The 13,440-nt window shown below is 53.9% G+C and overlaps 1 protein-coding gene across 3 annotated transcripts in view; it reads right to left on the bottom strand.

The window, feature by feature from the left end:
* Positions 1–4,045: 4,045 nt before the first annotated feature.
* Positions 4,046–13,440, bottom strand: part of AP3B2 (adaptor related protein complex 3 subunit beta 2) — a 31,490-nt gene continuing 22,095 nt past the window's right edge. For 2 of the 3 annotated variants that reach the window (XM_032469423.1, XM_032469424.1), the window contains 12 exons: positions 12,036–12,222; positions 10,679–10,797; positions 10,076–10,184; positions 9,588–9,711; positions 9,075–9,255; positions 8,873–8,933; positions 8,437–8,543; positions 8,006–8,234; positions 7,527–7,611; positions 7,203–7,300; positions 4,566–4,704; positions 4,046–4,472 (listed from right to left, as the gene is read on the bottom strand). In XM_032469423.1, coding sequence (XP_032325314.1) covers positions 4,322–4,472; positions 4,566–4,704; positions 7,203–7,300; positions 7,527–7,611; positions 8,006–8,234; positions 8,437–8,543; positions 8,873–8,933; positions 9,075–9,255; positions 9,588–9,711; positions 10,076–10,184; positions 10,679–10,797; positions 12,036–12,222 — 1,590 coding nt within the window. In that variant the 3' untranslated portion in view covers positions 4,046–4,321. Of the gene's footprint in view, positions 4,473–4,565; positions 4,705–7,202; positions 7,301–7,526; positions 7,612–8,005; positions 8,235–8,436; positions 8,544–8,872; positions 8,934–9,074; positions 9,256–9,587; positions 9,712–10,075; positions 10,185–10,662; positions 10,798–12,035; positions 12,223–13,440 lie in introns of all 3 variants that reach the window. The other variant, XM_032469425.1, reaches the window with a different exon arrangement.

Here is a 13,440-nt window from a genome sequence, read left to right as displayed (position 1 = left end):
GTGCTGGCCTCCTGGGGTCCCAATGCCATTTGCAGTCGGTGTTGAAACGTCTCAGAGCTCTGCAATCGATCTCTGAGTGAAACAAAACACCGCCCCAAGCCAGAAGGAGGCGGGAGCGAGGCGTGCTGCTGCGCTCTGCTCCTTGGTCTGGATGCTGTTCATGCAGGTTATTCATTCTATGACAGCTCATCAGATTGCACTCTGGTGATCTGTACAATTTTCTGTATGAATATTATACTTCAAAAATTTTATATATTCTCAAAGACAGGGACATATGTGTCTGGGAAGATCCCAGACAGAAGCATTCTTCTGAGCCATTGGCAACCTTTGTTCTCCATCACCACGGGGAAGCCCCATTCAGGTGGACTCTTGGGTGGCAGATCTGAAAAGGGGCTAAAGTTAGAAGGCCCTTGGCACCAAGATAAGAAGTGACATTCAGGGGGTCTGGGCAGCCCCAGCATTGCTCACCCTCCTCAGCACTGTCCCAAGCCTCAGTGACCCCAAAGCATCCTGGGCAGTAGTGGAGGAATAAGGATGGGTGTTCCCAACCGTCAGGATCAAACAGTGCATCCCTCAGAGCTTTCTCTGAGTGGACAGGTCAGGGGGAAGGGGGACAGGGGAGAGACAACGGGGTCAGGCCAGCACCATGAAGCAGAAGAGCCAAGAAGTTACGCACTGCTTTGCCTTTGGATATGCTCCACATTATCCCCTGTTCTCCAAACTCCTTCTTGGGGTTCACCCTTCCAGGCACCAGTTCACTGTTCTTCTTTTGACACTGGGAGACAACACTGACCAGGCCATCAGAGAATGAGGACCCAGCTCACCTCCTTGAGGACCCCGGTCCATGCACACCTTCCCACCGCTCTCCTGCCCCACCCCTGAGCTGGGGCTCTCCCAACCCTGCAAGCTCTGCAGCCAGTTGCAGGCTGGTGGAATGAGACGGGACCTACTGGGCTGAGCAGTCCTTCCATGGTTCACACCCCAGTCCTGCTTGGTCATCAACCTATAGGTCCTTTGCCACCACAGTGCCTAGCTGCTCAGTAAGTGCTTGATGAGGAAGGAGGGACCTAAGGCAGACCTTTCCCCCACCCACCTCATGTGGAGCCATGGTAGAAATGGGAGCCACTGAGAGGGACATGAATGTGGCTGGGGAGGCAGGGAAGAAATTGCTGGTGAGGATCCTGGTTGTCCAGGAGCCAGATTCTGGGGAGTCAGAAGTTTCCTATTTCCCCTTCTTTGCCCAGTCAGGCCAGGGAAAATCCCCTCACACTGACACACAACAACCCATCCCTCTGATCTGTAGGCTGTGCTAGGAGGTGACCCTCAAGATTCCCCGCTGAAGGTGCTAAACGAGCACAGAGGCTTGCCCTGCAGCTGACTGACTAGGGGTTCAGGCATGGGTACAACTAATGCCCCAACTCTGGGGTCCTTGTCGCGGCTTCCTTAGTGTCTTTAGATGGGTCTGTTCCCCAATCATTGCAGCTGGTCAGCTGGAGCAGCCTGGCGGAAGCTGAAGCCGTTCCTCTTACCCACTTGCCAGAGTACCACTTTGAAGCCATGCCGGACTGGACTCTCGTTCCCAGCCCCTCCTTGTGTTCACTGTCCTCTGACCTGTCAAGGCCTGCAGTCAGGCTCAGGCCACACATGGACCTCCTGGGTCCTCACTAATGCTCTACCCAGCACTTGCAGGGAGGGGGCACTTTCTGCCTCTGTGGAAGTCCCTGTGCGTTTCTGGCCCCTCTCCACACCCCTTCCTCTGCACCAGCACAGCCTAAGAGCCCTTCCAAGTCTGCTCTGTAGTCCAGGGCCCTGGCTGCCCCTTCAGTGCTGTTCACGGGACACATGAGATCCAGGAAGCCCATGACCACAGTGGCCAAGACTTGGATCAGTGACAAGATACGGGGTATGATATGGGTTGGAAAGAAGAATGTTCTGGGAAGAAGTGAGGCCTCCACCCCCAGGTCCAGGACCTGTCTGATCTGATCCCAAAATGTGTGCTGGGTAGGCCCTGCCTTATCTCTGCAGAGACTCACTCAAGGATGTTGACATGGCAGAGCTGCGGAGGTTCAGCCATGGACCTAGAGTTTTGGAAGAGATGGGCTGGGCTGGGCTGGGCTGAGGGCTCCCTTCCCCTCTGACTGACGTTTTCTCCCCGCAGCTCATTCCCTAGAACAGAACGGGCCCCCTCCCCTTCCTGGGTTGAAGATCGCCACTCTGCCTGCCTCCGCAGTCCCAGCCTTCCCAGCTGGTCTCCTCCTCCTCCTGACCAGCTGCAGACTCAGACTCTCCCTGCTTACACCTCGCTCTCCTGCTTCCTGCCTCTCCTGAGACAATCTCACGCACAAGAACCATTTTCTTAAGAAGGGCTGTTACTGCTAATCCCACAGCCTGGGACACATTCCAGAGAAACCAACACAGGGCTTTGACCAATGTTCCCATGCTCTGGACTATCAGGGTTGGAGATCCTGGGGCACTTTCCAAGAGGTTCTGGGAGCCTGGTCTGTGAGCTCCTTGGCATGCTTTATATATAAGCTTCTGGTTCCTACCGAATCAACTCTGCAGCAACGTCCAGGTTGGTAAGGAATTCTCTGATGGTCCTTGTTCTAATTCTTAAAAAAATGCCCCCACCTTCTTTCTCCTGCTGCAGGCAGTGCTGATTCAGAGACACGAGTGAGAACGAGTCTACCATTCAAGTGGCCCTTGTCTGGTAGATCAGTCCCATTTGAGAACCTGCAGTGATAAAAACAGTGATTCCAGGAAGACTTTGGGGCCCCAAGGCTCTCAAAGAAGCAGCAGCCCCAGCTGCTCTCCAGTGCCACAGAGCCCAGCAAGTCCCCAGAGCCAGAGGCAGGCTGTCCCCTGGCACTGCCTTTGTTCTTCCCTGAGAAGAGGGCCACACCTGCTTCCCTGTCTCTCCCCAGACAGACTTGCTCAGGGACTCTTCAGTGACAGGGCCCTGGGGAGGGATGATCAAAGAACTAGAATCTTGGTCATGGAGGATCAGGGCTGAGGCACCACATCTCGAACTATCACTGAGTGTGTTTCCTGTAATACAGTCAATCAAGATGTTTTGGGACAAATCATCCCAAGGTCAAAACCAAGTATCGGTAACACTGAGCTCTAGCCCCTCTTGGAAGGAGGGGGTGGGGGATTACAATGTGCATTAACATAGTAAAGGCTCTGAGAAAGCCTGTGGGAAATAAACTTACTGCATTTCAGTCCATGATTTCTAAACATATTTGATTACACTTTTTTTTTTTTCTGGCAGAACACATGCTAATAGAACACCTTTTACACCTTTAGGAACCACTGCCTGCTCAGCCTCTCTCCTCACCAGGAAGGGCACCAGGGAGGGCCCTGGCTCTCACTGCCACCCCTAGAAGGCTTGGCCCAGGTGTGGAGGGCTCTACATCCTCACTACTCAAGTATGTCTGTGGAGCAACTGGGTTGCTGGGATCTTGTTAGAAATGCAGAACCTCAGGCCCCACCCCAGACCTACTGATCTGAATCTGCATGTTAGCAAAACCCCCAGGGGATCTGATAAACGGCAGTTTGAGAAGCACTGTTCTACATCTCCTGTTCTTCCCCCTCCAAGATGGCCAGTTGGGTCATCTCCCCAGCTAGGTGGGGGCCCTAGGCTCCGTATCTGGATGTAGTTGACATAGTCTGAACCTTGTACCTCTGTTTAGGAATTCCCCACATTATGAGTTCTTCTTCCCAAGAGCCCATGAGGGGAACCAAAATGGACTGCCAGACATCGACAAGGCTTCATTTTTGCAGAGGCTCATAAAAAGGACCAGGGAGTTCTTCCGGCTTGGCCTCCCCGTCCCTGATCAGATGCCTCTTCCACAGAAGGACATGGAGACTCAAAGACGGTCATCTTGGGGGTCCAACCAGAGTCACTTCTGAGAGTCAGTCACAGCCTCCCCTAGAAGGTTGGTAGTGATCATTCACAAGGGTCAAACACATTCACTCTTAGAGCTCTCCCCTACCCCTGCCAACCCCCTTAGGCACCCAGAAGAAAGGAAAGGTAAGCCAGAATCTAGGGAGAAGATGTTTTATTGAGATTTTGCTACATAGATAGCTACCAAAAGCTGAGAGGACTAAATGGAGCAGCTGCTGTCTCCCTCTGCACAGGTTACCTAGGAACCCATGGGGAGGGGGAATTGGGGGGAGCCTGACAATGACTACATAGAGAGAGGACCCCTGGATGGTATCTGGAATGAGGAGTCTGATATGAGAGAGGAAGAGAGAGAGGCTAACAGCCTAGGTATCACAAGGGAGGGAAAAGTGAGGGCCAAATAGGTCACAGCACTTGGGATCATTGTGTCAGAGCCTGTACCACGTCCTTCACCAGCATAGTGCCGATCACCATCTTCTCACTGTTGACTGTCAGCTGGGCAGCTCCAGTGGGCTGGGCGTCCAGGGTCAGCAGGACCAGGCTCCCGCTGGTCAGTGTCCTCCCTGCAAACCTGGGGTGGGAGTAGAGGAAGGGGCTCAACCCTGGGGCATGGGGCCCCTCCTTCAAACCAACCCATCTCTTCCCCTCTGCTGGTGGTCAGTACCTATACTCATCAGATGTCCCACAAGGGACACGACCCAGGTTAGCAGTGGCAGTAACTTTCTGTACCACAACGTGGTCACTCCGACAGGTGTCTGGCAGCGTGAGCTTCTCTGTGATCTCATTCATGCCCGTCAGCTTTCCTGGGGACAGAGGTCTTGATGAGGGCAGAGGCCGTGGTGGGTGCACCTGCGTCTGCCCACTTAGCACCCTCACCAGGTTCTACTCAGGCTGGGCAGGTCTGAATCTCCCTCACTGGTCTTGTGGAGGGGTCACGTCCCTCTTGAACCTGGCCCTCCCTCAGGGACCCTCTGTCTCCTCACCCCACCCAGGGCTCTATCCACAGTGCTGACCAAAGACTGAGCTGGCGTTTCCCCACTGTCAGACGTCTGGGCCACCAGCCACTTGGGAGTACCAGTGGACTTGGTGGCCAGTCAGTCCTTCCTAGTTGGCCCTCCAGTCCAAGTTCAGATCTCTCCCAGCTCCTAGAGGTTGAGTCTTCACAAAGAGATCACTGGTGGCTGCTGCTGGTCCCTACCAGACAGGCCAGAGTCCAGTAGTCACATGCAGCCCTCACAGGTGGACCCCTTATTTCACCTGTGGCAATAGCTCCAAACCTGCCCAGGATTCCTGAAGCCCTTGGGCACCCACAGCATCCCTAGAAACCCTCAATCCACTGACCTCTCCTCTATGCTCACACACGCTAGCCAGCATGTGAGCTCCTCCATCTGCCCTCCTCTTCAGCCTCTCTCTCCTCCTCCTGCTGCTTCTCCCATTCTTCTCCTTTTGAGAATGGACGTGCCCCTCCGGTTGCTTTCACCCCCTCCATTCCTTACTAGTGACATTTTCTTGCCCCTGTTCTTTTAGCTTCTCCATGATTAAGTCTCCTGGCTCCTCAGAAGTCCTCTCCAGAAGCCAGATCCCTCATCATGTTAATGCTGTGTCTTCCCCCACCATTCACGGCCAAGGTCCTCCAAAGAGGACTCCATTTCCTCTGTGTCCACTTTTGCAATGACCTGCTCTCTCTGATACTGGCAGCAGCTTCCTATCTGTGGCTCTGAAGGTCTTTGGTCATCCCGGCCTGTACACCCTCTAGGCACTCTTCTACCTTCTCATCTCTCATGGTTCTCCCACCTCTTACTCTGTTCCTTCTCTTATCCTTCCCTCCTTTTTCTCCTGAAAAACACAGGTTTTCCTCAAGGAAGGTCCTTGGCCTTCTTATCTTCCAGCCCATCTCTCTCCCAGGCTGATCTCACTCATATTCACAGCTTCAATTATCACCTCTGTGTTCCTGACTCCGGCATAGGAGTATTTTCTGGGCACAGACCCACATTTTCAGCTGTGTACTAAACACCTCCTCCTGAACTTCCCAAATGTATTTCAAAAGCAGCTTATCCAAAACTAACCAAGATCTTTCCCCCTCCCTTACCATTCTTCTTTCTTCCAGATCAGGAGTTTGGCAAATTACAGCCTCAAGGTCAAATCCAACCCACCACCTGCATGACCCATGATTCTTTTTTATATTTAAGTGTTGGAGAAAAAAATCAAAAGATGGATATTTCATGACACGTGAAAATTATATGAAATTCAAATGTAAGTGTCCACAAATAGAATTTTATTGGAGTACAGCCACATACATTCATTTACATATTACCTGTGGCTCTTTCTGTGTTACAACAGTGAACTGCCACAGAGACCATGACCCAGAAAACCTAAAACATTTGTTTTATGGTCCATTAAAGAAAGAGTTGGCTGACCCCTAGTCTAGATGAACAGCACTGCCATTCTCCATACCATCTAAGCCAGACATTCTAGAGTAAGTTTATATGTCTCCTTCTCCTCCTTCTTAGGGCAAATGCCAATGGCTTCTCTCTCCCCCACTGCAGACTTTCATTCTTTTTGCTATGGCTCTAATCCTGGTCCTCATCATCTCTCATCTGATCTTCTGCAATAGCCTTATAACTAGTCACAGAATTTAGTCCAAGGCCACACACCAAGCAAGTGACAAGTTTAGAACTTAAAGCCAGGATTCATGAAGCCCCATGTTTCTTCCCACTTTCCTCTTGCAGATTCTCTCAATTCCAGTTTTAGCTGTAAATGTTACCAAATTCCTCTTTTTGAAGCAGAGGTCTGCACCTGACCCCCTCATTGCTCAAAAAAACTTCAATGACTCCTCCACTGCTAGGAAAATGAAATCTATAGTCCTTATCTCTCTAACGATGGACTTGGACCTTCTGTGACCCCTTCCAGCTCTGGGATTTTTGGACTGAAACCCTTTAGCATAGCATTAAAGGTTTCCAGAAACTAGACCAAACATATTTTTAGCTTTGTTCTCACTACTCCCCTATGCTAAGAACTTCTATGTCCCAAAGCAAACTGCTCCCTTCCATTCTTCCTCTAAACTTTCACTAACACATACTCATGATGTTTCCTTCAGTAGGAATGCTGGCCTATAATCTTCTGCCTGGCTGAGTCCCAACTCTCTCCCAAGCCTCACTGAAGCGTCCTGGAGCCACAAGTTGTGAGGCTTCCCTCGATCTGCAGGAGCTGGGGCTCCCTCAGCATGACTGTGTGGTGGAGCTGAATGAGCCCCAGTGGGTGGTGCTGAACGCTCTCCCTGCCCACCCCCAGGAGCACTCACCCTGTTCCTTCTTGAACTCGTTCTCACTCATGAACACGGGGGCCATCAGCTCCCCAACAGGTGGCTGAATGGAGACATAGAACTGTCGGGTTTGGGTGCTGGGAAGGGTAGGAAGAGACAGAGGGAGAGGTAGTGAGACCAATATCTCTCCCCTCACCTCCCACTTTGCCTGGAGGCAGGGCTTAGAGGCAGCAGGAGAGGGAGGTAAGACCTGAGGTCTTGGGAGGCCTTCCAGACCCATCAGATCATGGTGTATCCCCACCTACTATCACCCCACCTCTCCCCAGCCACCCTACTACCCCTTTCCATGAGTTGGACACATACCACAGCTGGAAGTTGGCCGCCTGGGTCGAGTCACAGAAATTAATGCCCATGATAGCAGTGGCAGACTCTCCAGGTGCCAGGGACTCTGCAGCAGTATGAGGCAGGGAAAGGGGGAGAAGGAAACACCATCACGACAGGTCTGGAACCCAGGCCCATTATCCCATCCACTGCCAGAGCTGACCACCCCTCTATGGAATCCTGGCTTTCTGGGCCCTTGGAGACTGTTCTTGGTTTTTTCCTAAATTCTGAACACCTTTCCCCATTTAAGTCAGTTCTGGAACAACCAAGCCTCAAGCACCTCTTGCCCTGATATGGACTTGCTCATTTTCTAGTCTGTCTTGTCCACCAGGGCATGGACTGTGTTAGATGCCATCTCCATGCCCCTATAGTTTAGACCCTGGCCTGACACAGAGGGGGCCTCAACAGCCACAGAAAGACCAACTCCACCCAGGAGCCTCTTTCTCCACCACCTTCCTCACCGATTTCAGGAAATTCCTGGATGCTGATGCCAGCAGGCAGTTTGGGGGTGCCCACATGCAGGCCCTTGATGGGGGTATCAGAGCTGTTGGAGAAGTGGATGTGCACAGACACCATGTGGGGGTCCCCGGAGAAAGGTTGGCGGCTGAAGGTGTAGTCCACAGCCAGCCCCTCGCCAGCTACGCGGTGCAGCAGCTCCTGCCTCCCAACACCCAACACTGGACTCAGCAGCTAGAGGAGAGGAGGAGTGGGGGAAGTATAGACATGAGCAAGAAGGAGAGAGCATGTCCCAGCCTTGTCCCCACCTGTGGTCACAGCAATAGGGACTCAAAGCTGTCCCATCCATCACACCCCCTTCACACAAACCCATACCATAGGATGCAGCACAGAAATGTGTCCCTGCCTCAGCCCAGTGCCTCCCCATCCCACTCACTGAGGGCACCAGAGAAGAGTCTGTGAGTGTCAGGCCCTCCAGGTCAGTAGCCAGACTGGTGGACACAACCATGGGAGGAGACACAGGCTGGACACTTGGAGGGGTGACTGTGGGAACATATGAGGAAGACTGATGAGGGAGAGGCAAAGTGGAATTGGCTCAGATCTAGCAGGAACCCAAGGCTCAGGGAGCAGACAGTTCAGCACCATGGACAGCGAGGTACGTGGCAGCCTGGTGCCTCTGCAGGGATACCCACCCTTGACCCCAAGCCCACACCTGGGGAGGTTGTCCTGCTGCCCTTTCAGGGCTGAAGATGTGTTCTGTCTGCTCCCCCAACCCTGAAGCTCTGAGAAACCTAATTCAGAACTCCCATGGACCTTCCAAAGTCACATTACCTAGGCATCCTTCCCCTAAGACTTCTACAACCCAAACTCACAGTCCTCTAGATCAAGCAGGGAGATCTCCTTGGCTGCAGGGGCACTTTTGCTGCTGGGAGGCTGGAAGAGAAATGTGGGATGTGAGTGTGGAAAGGGACTATCCTGGCCTGTTTGGGTTGTGGGGAGATGCCTGGGCCTGGCCCAGAGGATGGGGAGGGCCCTGGTCCAAGAGCCCACCCCCTTTCTGCCCAAGGCTCTCACTGTTCTTTTTCTCCAGGAGGCAGGTTCCACCTGCTCCTCCTCAGTCTCTGATGTCATCTCAGACTCTGATGAGCTGCTGCTGGAATCGCTGCCCTCGTCTGAGGACGAGCCTTCTCCTTGTCCCTCTGACACCTTCTTCCTCTTCTTCATCTTCTTCTTACCTTCCTCCTCACTTTGTTCACTGGAGGAGAGGGGGCAAATGGGGCTCAGGCCCAGCCTGGATGGCTCCTCAATGCCTCACAGAAGAGCAGGAAAAGCCTTGGAAAGCAGGGGTGAGGGTGGGGAGCCTGGGCCAGTGGAGTCCACACCTGAGCTCCTAGGCCTGTGCCAGCTCAGGCCCCCGTCCTGACTGCTCTTCATGCTGCCCCCATAAGGTGCAGGCCTGCCGCAGAGACCTCCCGCGAGCAGACCAGCAGGCCCATCAGCTCATGGGGAGGCTCAGGGGCTCTTAGGAAACTGGCTATTAGCCCTTCTTTTCCTGGGGAGACCCCGGAAGCCCCCCAGTCATCTTACCTCTCACTACTCCTCCCTTTCTCCTCGTCCTCTTCCTGGTCTTCATTGTCAGACTCACTGCTGGACTCCCCAGAGCCACTCTCACTGCTGCTCTTACTGTCCGATTCACTCTCAGACCCGGGGTCTGTGGATAGACCATCTCAGGCTGCTCTCCCTTGTGTGCAGGACTCCTAGGGTTCCCTGGGTGCCCAGCTTCAGACTCAGCACTGAAGCAGTAAGCCTCCCACACCCTCAACCTGCTCCCAGTCCCAGACGCCAACTAGATCACCTGGGACAAAGATGGACCTGTATGGACAGAGACCTGAACAAGCATCTGGGACATGCAATCCCTTAGGTGCATAAACACACGTGCAGGTGCACTCAAGCAGGTGCACACCCTGTTGGACACATGACCATATGAAACATGAGCACACACGTGCTCCAGTCAGCCAGCCACAAGGCACACACATGGGCAGGAGCACAGGGCCCCAGCTCTGCCATCTCCTCACCACTGTCTGCAGACTCTGTGGGGCCTGACTCCCCCTCAGAGTCTGAGTAGAAGGGTTTCTCCTTCTCCTTCCTCTTCTCCCGATTTGAGCACTTGGTCCATTCCGGTACCTGGAGATGGGGGAGGGGGTCATTAAATGATGGGTGGGGAGGGGGAGGGAAAGCATGAGGCCCTCTAATCTGTCACCCTGCCTCTTCTTGGGGCCCCAACTGGTCCTGTCACCAAGAGGGAATAACGGAGGGGAGGGAAGGGGCACTGTCCACAGAGGGAAGGGGATGCTGGTCACAGAGGGGCACTGCCAACAAGGAAGAAACAGGGTATAGGGAAGGCACAGGGCTGCAGCACACAACGGGAAGGGGAGGGGGCAGCACAGGGTGGGAGAGAGCACTGCACACGGAGCAGAGGGCACACAGCACACAGGGGCGGGGGACCTCAGTGTATTCGCCCAACAGGCCCACGTGGGTCTCAACAAGGGAGAGATCTTCTTCCTGTGCATGGGGAGGGTATCAGGAGGGCTGGCTGGCACACCCAGGGCTCCCTGCTGTCTATCCCTCTGCACACACAACTCAACCCTCCACCCCTGCTGACCTCCACCCCTGCTGACCTCCACGTTGCGCACAGATGGATCTGGGGCTTCCTCTGGCCAGTCTGGGAGCTCTTGGTAGCCCGTGGCCTTAGCGTTGAGCAGGTGGGACAGTGAGCCCAGCTGGAAGTGGTCCCGGTCTGGGGACAGGGTAAGAGGTCAAGCCAATGGTGACAGTGAGGAAATTGCCCTGGGACTTGTTTCCTAGGTGAGGCTGGGTGGTGATTCTGGTTGGAAACCCCTAGCTAGACAGAAGAAAGGGGTGGTGGTGTCCCCTGATGGTACTTCTGCCCTGACTGAAACTTCAGGCCCATATGCTGGAAAAAAGGTTGTATGGCCCAGCTAGAGCAGGGCTGAAGGACAGGAGCAGAGGAGGGCAGGAGGGGACTCAGCTCAGAGCTGCTGCTGGCTTGTCCTCCTAGGTCTCCCTGCTGGGGATGCAGAAATGTGAGTGAGGCTTCTCTTCCAGGGCAGTGGGGACTGTGCTGTTGTAAGTCAAGCTCAGGAAGGAGGCCTACTTGGGACCAGGGTAGCAATTGTGAATAAGAGGTCAAGGGGCAGGGTGGTGTGTCTGGTCAGGCTCCAGACTTCATGGGGAGGGGTGAGCAGTCCGAAAGGGTGTGGGAGGGAGTCAGGGCCGAGGAGGGCAACGCAGAAACTTGTAAGTGGGAATGGTGTTAGAGAGAAGAAAAGGACCATTCCCCTTCCTCCTGGGAGGTTTTCACATCTGCCCCATCCCTCAGAATCTCCCTATTCCTGAGGTCCAGGGAGGAGAAAAAGCAGAACAAAAAGATCTGCAGGAGAACCGAGCTTGGTATAGGAGGCTGCCCTCCTGGGTAGGTTCCTGGGTCCAGAGAGCCAGCTGGAGGACCCTCCCACTCCCCGCCTCTCTCAGAGCCTTTGACATGGGAGACCAGCCCAAGAAAAGAGGCAAGGCTGAGGGCCTGAGGCCCAGGGTTTGGGCTGAACGCCAGTGACAGCCCACCAAGTGCTGGCAACTGTTTTCATGGGATCCTTACAAACCCACACCTCTCCTTTGTATGGTGTTTTACTTCCTGTCTTCCTGGGCCCGTGGTATGCAAGATCTGGATATATAGAGCCTGCTCAGGGAGGTGGCTAGAAAGGGGATCCGGAGAGGAGAGACCCAGGTGAGGTGATGCTGGCGGTGGCTGTGAGTGGGTGAAGGAGCAAGCCCTCGATGCTGCACGCTGGGCAAAGAGCTGGGCCCCAGGGACAGGGCTGGCATGTCTCCAGAAGTCCTGCCCATCAGAGCCTGGCACCAGGCTAAAACAGAGCTCTCAGCAGGGAGGTCTGGGACTGGGGTGCCAGCCAATCTTCCTCTTCCTCCAGGAAGGCTACTCTTGATTTCAGCTCCCACCTTTGAAGGATGACTCCAAGACTGGGGCTGGTTTGGGTGCCAGGAAGAGCTTCTTGGCATGGCGGCTGAGGGCCCCACCCTGCTCCGAAGGGACGATGAGCTGCCGGGTGAAGCGCGCTCGGTCTCGGATATCGTAGTTCTGGTCATATTTGGCCAGACTCAGCACATACTGGGTCAGCAGCTTGGTCTGGGGGACAAGAGGTGGGGCATCAGCCATCACAGAAGGTGGGGACACAAGAGCTCTCTGAGCCAGATTCTTTAAGCCAACAGCTCCAAGCAGTGCCCCCTCCACCCAGTTTTCCCTCCCACCCTGCCACTGTGTCAGACCCTGCATCTTTTCTCACCTCACCGGCCCTGACTCCTGACCCCAGCTTTGATAACTGCCATGAGTCAGCAAAAGAGGCTGCCCTTTTGGAATCCTCCCTCTTGGCCCTGGATGCCATTCTTCCTCAGGTTTGTGGTCCCTGCTGCCCCAGGCCCAGTTCCTACCCCACCTAGTCCAGGCTGGGCCAACCCCTCTACTCTGGGCTGGGGTGCCACAGTGAGTGAAGGTCTGGAAAATTCTGCTGGACCTCACAGCTTCCAGGCTCCATCACCCAGGGGAAATTATACAACAAGAAGAGAAAGGGGGACACAGGAATGCCCTCAGCAAGGCCCCACTGATCCACAGAGCAGATTCTGAGCAGCCCAGGGGTCTCAGAGGCCATAATCCTCCCCTGGAAGATTCTAACGAGATCAGAGCAAACTGCAGCTGCCTGTGGGTTTGCTGAAGTCACATAGGGTTCATAGTCTGGAGTCAAGGCAGCCATATTCCAGGACCCCAAATCTCAACTTCTGCTCTGATCTGACTAGTCTAACCTGTCTTTACAAAATGAGGGTGCTGGCCATCATTTATGGAGTATCCTCTAGTGCCAAGTACTGTGCTAAATGTTTCACTATCTAATGTAATTTCCACAACCCTTCTGAGGGGTGGGTGCTATTGCCCCATCTACACAGAAGCAGACTCATTAAGTCACTTTCCCAGGTTAAGGAGCCAGTCAATGCTGCATCCAGGCCTGGACCCACCAGAGTCTACTCTATCTGCTTCTCCCTACTGCTCACCATCCATGGCTGCCCTCATCCAGGTCTCCATCCCTCAGGATCAAGACAGTCAAAACCCACCAAGTACATACATCCTGTGTCACCACTGCCAGAGTACGTGGGGAGATTCTGAACGATGGGGACCAGCAAACCAACTCCTGAGGTTTATGGTTACATAGTGTTACATCTAGCCTTGAACATGGATGATCTAGGTGATCTGGCAGGGGCATCAGAAAGATGTCCATGAGGCACAGAGCCCCAAGATGCTGAACCAAAATCATCTGTTCCACTCCTACATACAGCATGACCCACGGGGACTTCATGT

The sequence above is a fragment of the Camelus ferus genome, chromosome 27 (genome assembly GCF_009834535.1).
Source record: "Camelus ferus isolate YT-003-E chromosome 27, BCGSAC_Cfer_1.0, whole genome shotgun sequence".
In the NCBI taxonomy this organism is placed as follows: Eukaryota; Metazoa; Chordata; class Mammalia; order Artiodactyla; family Camelidae; genus Camelus; species Camelus ferus.
Note: the sequence above shows the minus strand (reverse complement) of the source record. Positions and strands in the feature narration are given on the sequence as shown.